Below are 16,134 nucleotides of genomic sequence, written 5' to 3' on the forward strand. Positions count from 1 at the left end.
AAATATTTCAAACGACTGGAAAAGCACCCCAACAACGACTTTTAAGGTTTTAAAGTGAAAATAAGTGACTTAGTATAGTTATTAGTAACAAACCTACTAGGAGTTGATAGTCATTGGACTAAAACTCCTCTCACATTTGTTCGTTCAACAAAAATGCTTAGTGTTACTTTTTTTTGTGATGTAACAGATTGTATTTAAAAACAAATAAAAAAACAAAAATTAATGTTCAGCGACCCCAAAACCCCTCCAAGTAACAAAAATTGGCCCTTAATATACTGATTTTGACATGTTTATGCTCTTTTGGATGCAGTTTCTATACTTTAAATGCAATTATGCATTTCCACCCACTTTTCTATTGTACCCCTAACGTCATCCTGTAGTGGGAGCACGCAAAATAGAATTATATTTTAGTGACGTCACGTTGCCTAGCAACCGTCGATTCTCCCATTATGAAATTCTATATTGTGCCGTCAGCAAAATAGAATTTTATTTTGCGTGCTTGGTCCCCTGACGTCAAGGTAATAGTTCAAAATCGATTTATTCCAGTGTTTTCTGTTCTAAATGCCCTGGCCTAATGTGTCTCATTTTCATGTTAATAACTTTCTGCTTGCAGCTTTTTTAAGATAAATACATATTTGACAAATATCCATTCATTTATTCTTCTTGAAGCCAATTTTGTACTCTCCTACCATCTGATTTTTCTTTTTGGTTTTGTTTAAATTTCATACAGTGGAATAAATTTTATTAAACTTTTGTATCTTAACCTCTCCATTACGGCTACATGCATACATATTCACTACATTCACCACCGATTACAATATACGAACTTATTTGTTAAATTATATCATGCTTTACAGGTGCTGAAGAGTACGACTTCATCATAGTAGGTGGAGGAACTGCTGGTTTGACGCTTGCCCACAGACTATCGGAAGAACCAAGATGGCGAACACTAGTTCTGGAAGCCGGGGGTTTAGAAACTACCATCACTGAAGTACCGGCTATGCAACCTCAACTGCAAACAACAGCTTACACTTGGGGATACAAAACATGCGTCCAGAAGCATGCTTGTTTAGGTAAAACCAAGCTGAAAAATTAGTTCAATATTCTTATGCAATTGAATTTATTTTTAGGATCGGTTGGCAACATGTGTTCTGTTGTAAAAGGAAAAGCTGTAGGAGGAGACACAGCGATCAACGACATGTTGTATACGAGGGGACATCCACGAGACTACGATCTTTGGGCAGATACTGGGATGAAGGGATGGTGTTGGGACAATGTTCTGCCATATTTCAAAAACATGGAAGACGCTTGTGTGGAAGATATGGATAGAAAGTTCCGTCACTATGGTGAGAACCATACTTCTCTCAAATCCTCCAAGAATAATGTTATATATTTTTGACTATAGGTGGTCCAATTCATCTGGAAAATCTCTATCCCAGTGATCCAATCTTAGCCGAACATTTCCTGAAAGCCGGTTTAGAAAGCGGATTGGAACGTATCGACTACAACGGCAAAGAGCACCTTGGTTTGGGATTACCTCAGGTGATTACCAAGCATGGCAAACGTCACAGTGTCGCCAAGGCTTACCTCAAGCCTATTAAAGAAAGAAAAAATTTGGAGCTTTCCCCCTACAGTCAAGTTACTGAAGTTCTCGTCAGTCCGATTACCAAAGAGGCCCATGGTGTTACTTACGTACACGATGGAAAAGTTTTTATAGCAAAAGCGACTAAGGAAGTTATTTTAGCAGCTGGTGCTATTAATACTCCACAACTTCTTATGTTGTCTGGTAAGTATACACACATTAGTTCCACATTTTGTCTACCTTCAGGAGTTCTGTACTATTTTTCTATATTAATTTTTGTTTGATGTTTATGTTTATAATTACATACATACAGTCCGTACAATATAGATACCGTTGCAAGTCATCCGCGTCATAGCACGTGACGTCACATGATACCAACACGAAATATTTAAGTCGTAGATGTGTTCCTTTTTAGAATCGTTTAGATGAGTACACTGGAATTAGAGCCACTAGACATATTTTATTATATACGCGTAGAAATAATATTGGAAGATTTCTATTAATGTAAATTTAAAGAAACATACCCTAACTTGTTTCATTTAATTTGTACAAGTGGAATATAAAGCGTTTTTATAAAGCACACTCATATTTATTATATTTTAGTGTTTGAAAAACATATATTATATCTGTGTATTTATCGTACTGTGAAAGTCCATACGCTAAATAAATAAATAAAGCACACTTGTTTTCTATTTCTAATGTTTTTATTTATTTACATTGAATATCATTGTTTTGTTGTATAATCCACTTCCGCAATAATTATGTGATATTTTTGATTTAAAATGAATTCAAGAATTTTTTATAATTGGGCAACAATGTCAACTTAGATCTCTGACGTAGATAATGACGTGTAACGGTATCTATATTGTACAGACTGTATATATTCTTGTCACTGAGCCCCAAATTATTCCCAAACTGAACATTTAAAAAAATCCCCCATAGAGCAGGTCTGTCATGTCTCCTCTTTATGTTCTTACTTACTCTGTGTGAGGTTAGTTGTTTTTCTTTTACATTATTTATTACTTCAGCTTGAAAGCGTCAAGAAACTATTCCATTCTAAAATTCTACCACAGAAATAATAAATCTGTATCTCTTGATGCCATAGATCATTTTTTATCTATACAAATAATTGATTCTTTTCCTGTTTTAGGTATTGGCCGAACATCAGATCTAGAACATTTCGGAATCCGTCCAGTTGCAGATCTGGCGGTGGGAAAGAGTCTCAAGGATCAGGTTTCCTTCGTTGGTCTCAATTTTGTCTACGATCCACTACACGAGAAGCACGCCATACAACACGAAATTCTCACAGTCCAAAGCGACCTGTATTCGCAGTCTGTTGGAGAGGGCCAGTCTAGCAAAAAAGAAGGTCATCATCAAATTAAAGAAGACCATCATCACGTAAAAGAAGAGCATCACGATAAAGAAGACCATCATCACGTGAAAGAAGAGCATCATCATGACAAGGAAGACCATCATCACGTTAAAGAAGAGCATCATCATGACAAGGAAGACCATCATCACGTTAAAGAAGAGCATCATCATGACAAGGAAGACCATCATCACAAAGAAGATTACATTGTGGTTAAAGAAGTTCCTCACCATCACCCTGACAATTATCACCACGATAAGGACCCTGCTATTGAAATAGTGAATGTCTTGGAAGCAAAAGAAAAACGGCCACCCCTCGGTTTCGATATCAGATATGAGACCAACGACCACAGCTTTATCCCACAGATAGGTGTAAGCTACGAGCAAGAATTACTGCAAAGGAAAGAGGAAACCATTAAACAAGGATCACAAATGCATTGGGTAAACGATCACTCTGACGAAGATATCATCAAGTATCTGAGATATGGTAAAGGACCTCTCAGTACTACCGGTCTTCAGTTGATCGGTTACCTCAAAACCGAATTCTCCAGAGACAAGACTGACTACCCCGATGTTCAGATATTGATTAAGAAAACTCATCCCAAAGGAGGTGAGATATTAATGATATGGACTAGGAGCCGGTATATGTGAAATTTGCTAATCATTTTAGGCACGATAAGAGCCTATAACTTAAATAGTAGAACCTAAAAGAAAACGTATGAACACTGTGCTGTTACTTTTTAGTGACACATGCGTCGACAGTGGCGCATCAAACATGCCACTTAAGGAAGGGAAAACTAAGTTAAAAGGTACCCTCCTTCACTCCCAGAATTCAATTTTTTCATTATTTTAAGTTCTATATGATTATAAAATAAGACTCAGCTTAATTTTAACCCACCACCCCCCTACATCTTCACCGCCATCAAAAACTTCCATTTTTCGTTCTTATTTTTTTTTTTTTTTTTTAGGTGGGATGCAATCAATTTTAAACTTTCAAAAAATTCACAGGCATAGTCTATTCAAACATGTCTATATTTTATAGATCCGTAAGTTGTACATAACCTCAAAAAAAATTTATTTTTTTTTTTGAAAAATTGTATAACTTTTTTTTGAGATGGCTGAAGGTCTTATTTTTTTCTATTTTGTGTATTTTATCAAACACTATATTTTTAATTTCTTTTAGATTTTTCCGCAAGGTTCGCCACCTTCAAAAATTCAAAAAACTGTTTTTTTAGGGGGTTTTTGGGGTATTTTCCTAGTTTATAGACTTCAAAATAGATCAAATCAATGTTTTTTAAAGGTTATAATAAGTACATTGAAGTGACTGAGTCCTTTAGATTAGAACATTTAAAAACGGGAGAAACACATTCATACCCCCAAAAAAACCGTAAAAACCAGTTTTTTGGATATTTGAATGTAGTGAACCTTACGGGAAAATCTAAAAAAAATAAACACATAGTGTTTCATAAAATACACAAAATAAAAAAATAGACCCTCCAGCTATCTCCAAAAAAAAAATTTAAAGTTTTACGCTTTTAACAAAAAAAATTTTTTGAGGTTATGTACACTCAACCTACGGATCTATAAAAAAATAGATATGTTTTGTAAAAGCGCCAACTATGCCTCTTAATTTTTTGAAATTTTAAAATTGATTAAATCCCATCTAAAAAAAAGAAAAATGAAGTTTTTGATGGTGGGAGAAGGGGTGGTGGGTTAAAATTACGCTGAGTCTTATTTTTTAATCACATATAACTTAAAAAAAATGAAAAAAGTTTAATTCTGGGAGTGAGGAAGGGTAGCTATTAATTTATGTATCCCGTCCATAAGTGGAATCTTTGATGCGCCGCTGTCGACGCACGTCCTACTAAAAAGTGACGGCACAGTGTTAGAACGTTTTCTTTTAGGTTCTACTGTTTAAGTTATAGGCTCTTATCGTGCCTAAAATGATTAGCAAATTTCACCTATAGCCACACCTAGTCTCATCATTCTCTTTGCCTTATCCCTATGCGGGGTCGGCTTCCCTAATTGCATTTGTCCACACAATTCTATCCTGGGTCATATCAATATTAATCCCCTTTACCAACATGTCCTGCCTAATCGTCTCCCCCCCCCACGTCTTCTTTGGTCTTCCTCTCCTACTCGTTCCAGGAATCTGCACTTCAGCTACTCTTCGTATTGGATGATTAACGTCTCGACGTTGAACATGACCAAACCATCTCAACCTATGCTCTCTCATTTTGGCATCAATTGGTGCCACACCTAGACTTCCCCTAATATACTCATTTTTAATTTTATCCTTTCTTGTCACTCCACTCATCCATCTAAGCATTCTCATCTCCGCGACATGCATTCGTTGTTCCTCTTTCTTTTTCACTGCCCAACATTCAGTTCCGTACATCATAGCCGGTCTTATGGCTGTTTTATAGAATTTTCCTTTAAGCTTCATTGGAACTTTTCTGTCACACAACACACCACTCGCTTCCTTCCACTTCATCGATCCAGTCCTAATTCTACTGCATGCATCTCCATCTATTTCTCCCATACTCTGTAATACCGATCCCAGGTACTTAAAACTATTGCTTTTTACAATCAGTTCACCATCCAAAGATACCATTTTATTTGTATTAACTCCATCTTTAAATGAACATTCCAAATACTCTGTCTTTGTCCTACTAAGTTTTAAACCTTTTTCCTCCAGAGCTCGTGTCCACTGTTCCAGTTTTTGTTCTAAGTCTCTTTCACTATTTCCTACTAACACGACATCATCAGCATACATTAAGCACCATGGAATGTTACCCTGTAGTTTCGCTGTTATCTGGTCCAAAACTAATGAGAATAAATACGGACTAAGCACCGAGCCTTGGTGCAATCCTACTTTCACATGAAATTTATCAGTCTCTCCCACACCTGTCCTAACACTAGTCGTTACTCCCTCATACATATCCCTCACAATCTTTACATATGCACCAGGGACTCCTTTCTTATTGAGTGCCCACCACAGAATCTCTCGAGGAACTCTATCATATGCTTTCTCAAGATCAATGAATACCATATGAGCGTTTGTTTCTTTACTCCTGTATTTTTCCATCAACTGCCTTATAATGAAAATTGCGTCTGTTGTTGATCTGCCCTGCATAAAGCCAAATTGATTTTTGGATATGTCGGTCTCTTCACGTATCCGTCTATCAATTACTCTCTCCCATATTTTCATGGTGTGGCTAAGCAGTTTTATAGCCCTGTAGTTTGTACACTGCTGTATATCTCCCTTGTTTTTGTAGACAGGTACTAGTATACTGCTTCTCCAGTCGTCTGGCATTTGTCCAACTTCCATAATTCTATTAAATAAACCTGCTATCCACCTTATTCCTGTCTCTCCCAATGATTTCCATACTTCCCCAGGAATATCACCTGGTCCTACCGCTTTTCCTTTCTTTATTTTTTGAAGGGCTTGAGCCACTTCCTCGTTTGTTATTTTGGTGACCATTGCTGCTACTGTCTCCGTTGGCTCCACAGGCTGTCTGTCAAATGCTTCATTTAATAAGCTGTCAAAGTACTTTCTCCATCTCTTTTTGACATCCTTTTCGTGAACTAATATTTTATTATTTTCATCTCGGATACATCTAATCTGATTAAAATCTTTTGCTTTCTTTGCTCTCTGTTTGGCTATTTTATATATCTTCGTTTCGCCTTCCCTGGTATCAAGTTGATCGTATAGGTTTGAATACGCTTCTGCTTTAGCTTTTGCTACTGCTACTTTCGCTTCCTTTTTCGCGACCATATAGTTTTGAAGATCTGTGTTGGATCTGGTTTCTTGCCACTTTTTATATAATTTTCCCTTCTCTTTTATTTTTCCTTGAACTTCGTTTGACCACCACCAAGTCTCTTTATCCTCAAACTTTTTTCCTGACGTTTTCCCCAGTATTTCAATAGCAGTCTCTCTAATACTACTGGCCATTTTTCTCCAAACTGTAGCAGGGCTTCCTTTCATGTTCCAACATATTTTCTCTACTATTCTTTCCCTGAATAGACCTTCTTTCTCATCTTTTAGCATCCACCACTTGATTTTTTGTGATCCTATTCGATATTTTGGTTTAGTTTCACTTTTTACTTCGATGTCCAGAACAAGCAGCTTATGTTGTTGGCTTACTGTCTCACTAACTATTACCTTGCAGTCCTTGCATTCACGTATGTCTTCTTTCCTTATCATGAAATAGTCTATTTGGGATTGATGTTGTCCACTTTTGTACGTAATAAGTTGAGTTTCTCTCTTTTTAAAGAATGTGTTAACAATCGCCATATCTAGTGCTGTTGCTAATTCAAGCATATCATCTCCAGCTTCATTTGTAGTTCCAAAGCCTAATCCCCCACGTATTGCTTCGTATCCTGCCTTGGCTTAGTCACTCCTAGTCTAATAGTAATTAATGATAATGTATTTCATTCTTATCCGAAAGTCTCTGTGTTCAAAAGGTTACTCATTATTCCATAATTATATTTTAGGTTGTTACCACTTCAAGGGAGCAAACTTAAAAAAAGAACTCCAAGACATCTTCTGCAAACCTTACGAAGGCTTCAATGTTGAAATAGTCCTCCTACATCCAAAATCGAAAGGTTTTATAAAGCTAAATGATGTCGATCCATACCATCAACCATACATAAATCCTATGGCCCTCTCAGACGAAGATGAGTATGACGTGAGCACTCTAATGGCCGGCATAAGAAAAGTTCTGAACATGATGAACGGACCAGCTATGCAGAAACTGGGAGTTAAGTTGGTGAAGGAAAAGATTCCCGAATGTGATCAAGCTATCTTCAACGATGAATATTGGAAATGTGCCATCAAGTAAGTTTAACTCTATATCATTCTTTTTACTTAAACCGAGAAGGGTTTTCTATATCAATCTTCTTCGTCTTTTTCTGTAATTAAAATTCCATAGTTAAATTTTCAATTTAACAGTAGAGTTAACTGTAAAATAGGCATTCTTAAATGTTCACTATCTTCGGCTCAATTAGTGTTGCCCAAAATCGGTCTTGGTCTTGCAGTCTTGGTCTTGTTCTTGCGTTTTCGCAAGACCAAGACCAAGACCAAGACCGCCTAATTTTACCAAGACCAAGACTTACCGTGCAAGGCTTGAGCAAGAACAAGACTAAGTCTGCGAGACTCTTGCGTCTTGCAGTTAGAACTGATGGTCGTTTTAGGGAGTATATAAGTTCGGCTATATTCTTAGATACTCTATGAGAAACAAAAAAAAATTGTAACAACAATTTTGAAAATTGGACTTTACGAACAATACCATAAACACACATAGCGAATCAAAATATCTATTAAAAGAACACTCGACACATTTTACATGTACTCAGAGGTCATTATTATAATGTAAAAATAAAATTTTTTAGTACATCCTTTCTCAGCAGCCGACTTCTTTGCTCTGAAATTAATTGTCCTGGTTTTGAGAATAGTCGTCTTCTAATCATATTCATATAACATTCCTGCGTTGCGACGCCTACTAGGTCTGGATCCCGCGTATGAAAAAAAGTTGATTAATAGCAAGCTGAAAATTTGTTAAGGGTGTCGGACAAACTTTGATATATAGGTACACTGGAACAGGGGAAGTTTTAATTGTGGAACAGGTTAAAAATTTGGAACGATCAGACCACGAAAACGTCACATGCATTTTGTCCGACAGAACTTCCAATTGATTTGTTACCCTTTCATTAAACTCTCATGCAAATATCAGGCTGCTATTTATCACCAAATGGGAATTATAATGAGTGGAACACGTAGAATGTGTCAAATGACAGGAATTATGACAGGTGATAAATAGCAGTCTCATTTTTGCATGAGAGTTTAATGAAAGGGTAACAAATCAATTGGAAGTTCTGTCGGACAAAATACATGTGACGTTTTCGTGGTCTGACCGTTCCAAATATTTAACCTGTTCCACAATTAAAACTTCCCCTGTTCCAGTGTTCCCATATATCAACTTTTTTTTAATACGCGGGATCCAGACCTATACAGTAATATCGAATATCGTGTCCAAACTTTTTAAAAATATGTCACCTTAGCACTTATATAAATTTTCATAAATAATTTTTTCATTATTAGTTTTCTAGGAATCTAACCACAAATCTTATCAGTATACATTATTATAGTAAGACTATTATGTATGGTTTCTGCTGCACAGTCAGCAGAAACAATACTTAGTCTTACTATAATAACATAATAATGTATACTGATGTGTCCTGTGTTATGAGGTCACTCGGCTAAACAAAATTTGCCGAAACAGCGCAGCTATTATTTGTAAGTATCATAACCAGACAAATAGAGATAATGCCGGATATCAATACCGAAATATTATTTTAACGATATACACTTCTCCAAGAAATTAACGCACCACCTTAAAAAACGGGTCATTTTTAATGTCTCAAATTTTCTAAACCTGTTGTCCAATTTAAGTGATTGTTTTTAATATTTTGTCTTATTCTTTATAAATATCGCAGTAATACATAATAGATATTGTTGCTAGACAGGTCAATTATTGTCAGTGTATAAAGGGTGTACCAATCAAACTGTGTTTTTTCTCACTCTGTGGAATATTGTAGCATTATGCTAACTTATTATTCTAGCATGCAATAGCATACTGAAATTAAAGCTCAACTATAGCCTCATATTTTCTTAACATTATGTTTTTTTATTCATTCACTTATATTGGATAATACAAAAGTTAGGTACTTTTTTAACTAGCCATGTTTTTCATCAATACAGAATGTTTTTAAATAAGTATGGCAAACTTTAATGGGTAATTCTGCACGAAAAATAATGACAGTTTGCTTCATAAACGTTTACTTTATAAATGCTTTGTTTACCACATAGGGGGGGGGTTGAAATTTTTCTTACAAACTGACTATTTATTTATTGCTTTAAAGCCGGTTGAGATATGCAAATGAAATTTTGTGGGTTTTAAGAGGTAGTTTTAACTTTAGTTAGTTAGAACATAGGCAGAGATCACTTAGATCGTGGGTTCAAACCCCACCCGGTGTCAGTTGTTTCGATATATATTAATTTGGCTAGTCTTTACTATGACTATGATATTCAAGCTTAAAATGTACCTCTTTGTTACGTTGTTCAAAGATATGCAATAGGCTAATAGGCAACTGCGAGACTTGCAAGACTCTTGCTGCAAGACCAAGACCAAGACCGTTAGCGCAATACCAAGACCAAGACCAGGTGTACTGGCGCAAGACCAAGACCAAGACTGTCTAAATCTCGTCTTGGTCTTGCATTTGGGCAACACTAGGCTCAATGTGACAGGAGATCCCCATTTCCTACTCTTTGAAGTTACCTATCAAACCATATCTTCCACATCCACATATATTCCTCTCTTTTGATACTGCAGTCCAAGTCGGTATAGCAAGTCTTGTAAATTCTGACTTTACTCGTAACTCTTTACTAACCTGGCCACTGTTCTGCTCGTTTATCGCTTCCGATTGCCTCGTTTGTTAATTTAACAAGTTTCCCTCTTGTGACATGGAGTATCGCGTGTTTTTCGTTTGGTTGATCATTGATGGTGCCCACTTTTAAGAGCCATCAATAGTTTTCATAAGTTTTTCCGATAAACCTTTAGTTTAGGCATGTGTTGCTATTGTGAAATCAAACGTTCTTCTCTAAGTTCAGGACTTCTTCCTTCCAGTTTGCAATTAGTCTAAGGTCTGTAATAGTTATTTATGTACCAAGGCAGTAAAGTGACTCTTTATCGAACGAGTCTTGATATTACGAGAAGAGCGAGCGTAGCGAGCGAGGCGAGTAACAGACGAGTTCGATCAAGAGTGTTTACTGACGTGGTACATACATACAAAATTTTATCGCCAACATAATTTGATTGGAAATCAACTTGGAATTTGCATTCCGATGATTCGCACCTTAAAGTTGTCTACGTAAGAGCTTGGGCTCTGTAATTATTTAAAAATAATATAAAATTTATAAAATAAATTGAATAAAAATCTGTCGTTTAACTTTTTTAAAATCTCATTATAACACTACACATTTTTTTAATTTGATTATCTTCATTATTTCATAAAATTAATCATCTTTAATGTTAATAATCCCTGAATGAAAAACTGGAAAATGAAGTACTGAAAGTCTGGCAGCTTGGATAATGCCAATTTGATATTGGTTTTCACACTTACTTGCAATTTACAATTTAAAAACTTTTTATTTTAGACGTCATAATAATTTCATGACAGTGATGACAGATAACTTTTGCAAGATGGCCGCTTTCGATTTTTAATCGATAGTTATCAATATTGAATAATTACTAAATCGGTTTTAATTTATTTTATATGAATATATTTACAAAATACTACAGAATTTCACTTTTTGACAGAAATTTAATTGATAATAACGTACATTGTGTACAATATTTTCAATAATTAAAGTAAATAAATTTTAAGTTCACTCAAATAAATAATCGATTACTGCCATCGACCACTTACATTCAATCTCGGTTAATTTGATTAATCGCGGCAGGTAAAGCAAAATTCTTCTTTCAGTACAATAAAGTGTTACTTTACTGCCGCAAATGGCGTCAAATGAGTACAATAATGAATGACTTTAGTGACGGTTGGCGATAAAAAATGTTTTCGTGTTCATGAGTGTTTTCCTCGCTTGTTTGATTCTTGATAGGATTTCTTTTTCTGGGTTACACTGACTATCGACATTTGCTCCCAAATATTTCATGGGCGTTACCTGCTTTATTATTTGTCTTGGCATTAGTGTTGCCCAAAATCGGTCTTGGTCTTGCAGTCTTGGTCTTGTTCTTGCGTTTTCGCAAGACCAAGACCAAGACAGCCTAATTTTAGCAAGACCAAGACCAAGACTTACCGTGCAAGACTTGAGCAAGACCAAGACCAAGACTTACCGTGCAAGACTTGAGCAAGAACAAGACTAAGTCTGAGAGACTCTTGCGTCTTGCAGTTAAAACTGAGGGTCGTTTTAGGGAGTATATAAGTTCGGCTATGTTCTTAGATACTCTATGAGAAACAAAAAAAAGTGTAACAACAATTTTGAAAATTGGACTTTACGAACAATACCATAAACATACATAGCGAATCAAAATATCTATTAAAAGAACACTCGACACATTTGACATGTACTCAGAGGTCATTATTATAATGTAAAAATAAAATTGTGTATACATTCTTTCTCAGCAGCCAACTTCTTTGCTCTGAAATTAATTGTCCTGGTTTTGAGAATAGTCGTCTTCTAATCATATTCATATAACACAACATTCCTGCGTTGCGACGCCTACTAGGTCTGGATCCCGCGTATGAAAAAAAAGTTGATTAATAGCAAGCTGAAAATTTGTTAATAGCTTAATGGTTTCTAGTCGGACAAACATTGATATATAGGAACTCTAGAACAGGGAAAGTTTTAATTGTGGAACAGGTTAAAAATTTGGAACGGTCAAACCACGAAAACATGACATGCATTTTGTCCGACAGAACTTCCAATTGATTTGTTACCCTTTACTTAAACTCTCATGCAAAAATCAGGCTACTATTTATCACCAAATGGGAATTATTATGAGTGGAACACGTAGAATACGTCAAATGACAGCAATTATGACAAGTGATAAATAGCAGTCTCATTTTTGCATGAGAGTTTAATGAAAGGGTAACAAATCAATTGGAAGTTCTGTCGGAAAAAATACATGTGACGTTTTCGTGGTCTGGCCGTTCCAAATTTTTAACTTGTTCCACAATTAAAACTTCCCCTGTTACAGTGTTCCCATATATCAAAGTTTGTCCGACTAGACACCTTTAAGCTATTAACAAATTTTCAGCTTGCTATTAATCAACTTTTTTTTCATACGCGGGATCCAGACCTATACAGTAATATAGAATATCGTATCCAAACTTTTTAAAAATATGTCACCTTCAGTGGCGGCTCGCACTGCCGACCCTGCCGACCCACACATTTATGGACACATTATAGATTTTTTAAATATTTAATTTAATCGGAGTTGATGATATTCGTTTCTGTGAAATAAAAAATATATCTGTGAGATAATACAGACTAAATTTTATTCATTGTTTTTAAAAGACTTCGATCCCGATACGTTAGTTAAGTGATCCCTGTGCGCTGTGCGTAAGAGACTTTTCAAATTAATGATCCTATAGCCATGCACCCGCACCCGATTGCGATTGTGTGAATTCTTATTATAAAGCCCGGCACGGCATGCCGTCCCCAGATCGAGGATTTGCTATATAATAAGAAGCTATGGAATATTAGCCAATAGGCAACCAATTATACATTCTCCGTACTTATTTGAATGGCAAGTACGGCAGCGGGTACCTCTGCCGAGGCCGAGCGGTGATCTGCAAACGGCAGAAAGGCACGTACGTAGCCACGTATTGCCTTGCTAGCGCACCCGGGAAAATTATGAAATAGGTACCTAAGTAGTTTTACGTCGTTTAATTATTAATATTATTATTGATATTGTAATTCTTTTAAGTTGTTAGGAATTACCATTTAGGGGACAGGATGTATCGAAGCATTCGTTAAATCAAGTTAATTATAAATAACAAATAAAATTGTTTAACAAATACGATCTGGAATTTTCTAATTTATTTTCTGACTCGAAGAATATACCGGCGTACCTAAAACAGCACAGAATGAAAGAATCAATTAGTAGTTACATTTTGATCCTTTTCGGTAGAAGTAGACGAAACTACTGATAGAGGTAACATGTCATTCACAAGTATCAATAATTGTTCTTCGATACGCGTTACGTCTAAATTTATGAGAGGTTGTTAGGTTTTCAGACGTGAGTAGAAGCCATAAGACAGAATATATTTTTGGTGTTTTAATTTAAAGGATAGATTAATTTTTTTGATATCAAAAATAAATTGGTAAGGCAAATTTATGACGGGGCTGTCTTGATGTCCAGTGAATTGTATGGTCTCCGGACAAAAGTTAAAACAATTGCACCAGGCAAAACTATTATTTACTCACTGTTATAAGTCATTGACCTCTTTGACTATTCAAAATTTAAAAGTTACGCCAAAGAATTTTCAAAATATCTATTAGACAAGTTCATTAAAAATTATCCATCATTTTTTAATCAAATAAAATAAGAAAATTAATTAGCAGGTTTATATTCTGATCCAAATATTTTCGGAAGGTGGGATAAGTTACAGACTATGTATAGTTTTATATACTGCAATTCATTAGGTACAACAAACTGTTCCCGAAATTAATAAATTATTGTGCTCAAATGTGGGCAAATTCTGTCTCAAATGAACGGGATTTCTCTTGTCTCAAAAGAGTCAAAACGTATTGTCGAAACACCATGAAATAGGAGAGAATGTCAAACTTGTCTCAAATGTCGATAGAAAAAAACTTTTAAAATCCCTCCAAAACAATAATAAATTTTACAATTACATACATTATAACCCATTTTGCTACTTCGAAACAACATAGACTAGAGTTAATTTATAAACAGGTATAGTTTCTAAATTTATAGGAAAAAACAAAAAAAAACAAAAAAAAATAAAAAAAACAAAAACCAAAGATCTCCTATGAAATTGAAGCCTTTGGAGACAAAACCTTGCCGACCCTGTCTCTAAAGCCAAGAGCCGCCACTGGTCACCTTAGCACTTATATAAATTTACATAAATAATTTTTTTCATTATTAGTTTTCTAGGAATCTAACCAGAAATCTTATCAGTATACATTATTATAGTAAGACTATGGCTATGATATTCAAGCTTAAAATGTACCTCTTTGTTACGTAGTTCTAAGATACGCAATAGGCTAATGGGCAACTGCGAGACTTGCAAAACTCTTGCTGCAAGACCAAGACCGGGAGCGCAATACCAAGACCAAGACCAGGTGTACTAACGCACCAAGACTGTCTAAATCTAGTCTTGGTCTTGCATTTGGGCAACACTACTTGGCATACAAATGTACGTTTATTGGTGTCTTTGAGAATACTAAAATTTTAGTTTTGCAAATGTTTAAGTGTAAACCAAACATTTCGCTATGACGAACTACCGCATTTATTATATTTTGTAGTTCTTGTGCGTTGCTTGCTATTAGGACGGTATCATCGGCGTACCTGATATCTATGCTGCTTCCGTTAATCTTCATTCCACCTTATTATTTGTCTAGTGTATGTTATTTGTATAATTTTTAAGTAAATCTACTACATTCCGGTATGTGCCGGATAGCCCCGTTTTTTTTTGACGAAATCCCCCTAAAGCTGCTCTGAGAGCGAAAGTACTTAAGCAATATTTAATAAATATTTGTGCTAGATATTTGAATTTTATTTGTAAAATTCATACATTCCTGCATTCAACCATTTCTTATTGTCTTTTAATGATATCAGAAACTGCAGATCTAATCTAATTTGGTTTTCAGATACATGTCTGTGGTCCGAGGCCAAGTAACAGGCACAGCCAAAATGGGTATTGTAACTCAGAAGGACGCAGTAGTGGATGAGGATCTTAAAGTTTACGGAGTGAACAAGTTAAGAGTTGCTGATGCTAGTGTTATTCCAGTTAGTATCACAGGTAACTTGATGGCCCCAGAAATTATGATAGCAGAAAAAGCAGCCGAAATTGTAAAGAAGTGTTACATGGTATAGATAGACCATAGATTTTAGTACTCTAAAAGTAAAATTCGTTAACTTTTAAATAAAGTTGATGCTCCCAGACTGATGAGATATTCACTAGGATTTAGTAAAATGTAAAAGATAAGTGTATCCAGGAGATATACAACTTCATATTTATTTAAAAGTTTAGTACGACCGTCATACTACAACAGTTATAATAAAGTATTCCTGAATTGTAGTTGTATGTACCTTTTTGTAATTACTAAATGAATAAACAATTTAAGTGGCTCTTTGCTTATTTTTTAACTATCCTACAAGGCATTTAATTATTTCGCAAATTTTTTCGTACCCTTAGTGCTTGAGTCGTATATAAACTGTAGAGAATAAGTTTCTATGCCCAAATAAACTCCATAATTGTAACGGTGTCGGAAAGTTGGTCGAGAACACTTCGTCGACGGAAAGTTAGTCGACAATATTTGGTCGACAAACAGTTGGCCGAATGCACAGTTCATCGAATGTACAATTCGTCGATGAACATTTCATCGAATTGATTTTTCGACGACAAAGGCCCAA

The 16,134-nt window shown here is 35.4% G+C and overlaps 1 protein-coding gene across 1 annotated transcript in view; it reads left to right on the top strand.

Annotated features, from left to right (window-relative positions):
• The window catches only part of LOC114333622 (glucose dehydrogenase [FAD, quinone]-like), a 29,999-nt gene extending 14,150 nt beyond the window's left edge, over positions 1 to 15,849 (top strand). Inside the window, exons 2-7 of the mRNA XM_050647100.1 lie at positions 858 to 1,073; positions 1,131 to 1,346; positions 1,406 to 1,786; positions 2,733 to 3,560; positions 7,448 to 7,790; positions 15,369 to 15,849. Of these exons, the coding sequence (XP_050503057.1) occupies positions 858 to 1,073; positions 1,131 to 1,346; positions 1,406 to 1,786; positions 2,733 to 3,560; positions 7,448 to 7,790; positions 15,369 to 15,594 (2,210 nt within the window). The 3' untranslated portion in view covers positions 15,595 to 15,849. The remainder of the gene's footprint in view (positions 1 to 857; positions 1,074 to 1,130; positions 1,347 to 1,405; positions 1,787 to 2,732; positions 3,561 to 7,447; positions 7,791 to 15,368) is intronic.
• Positions 15,850 to 16,134: the final 285 nt, after the last annotated feature.

The sequence above is a fragment of the Diabrotica virgifera genome, chromosome 3 (assembly GCF_917563875.1).
Source record: "Diabrotica virgifera virgifera chromosome 3, PGI_DIABVI_V3a".
Lineage (NCBI taxonomy): Eukaryota > Metazoa > Arthropoda > Insecta > Coleoptera > Chrysomelidae > Diabrotica > Diabrotica virgifera.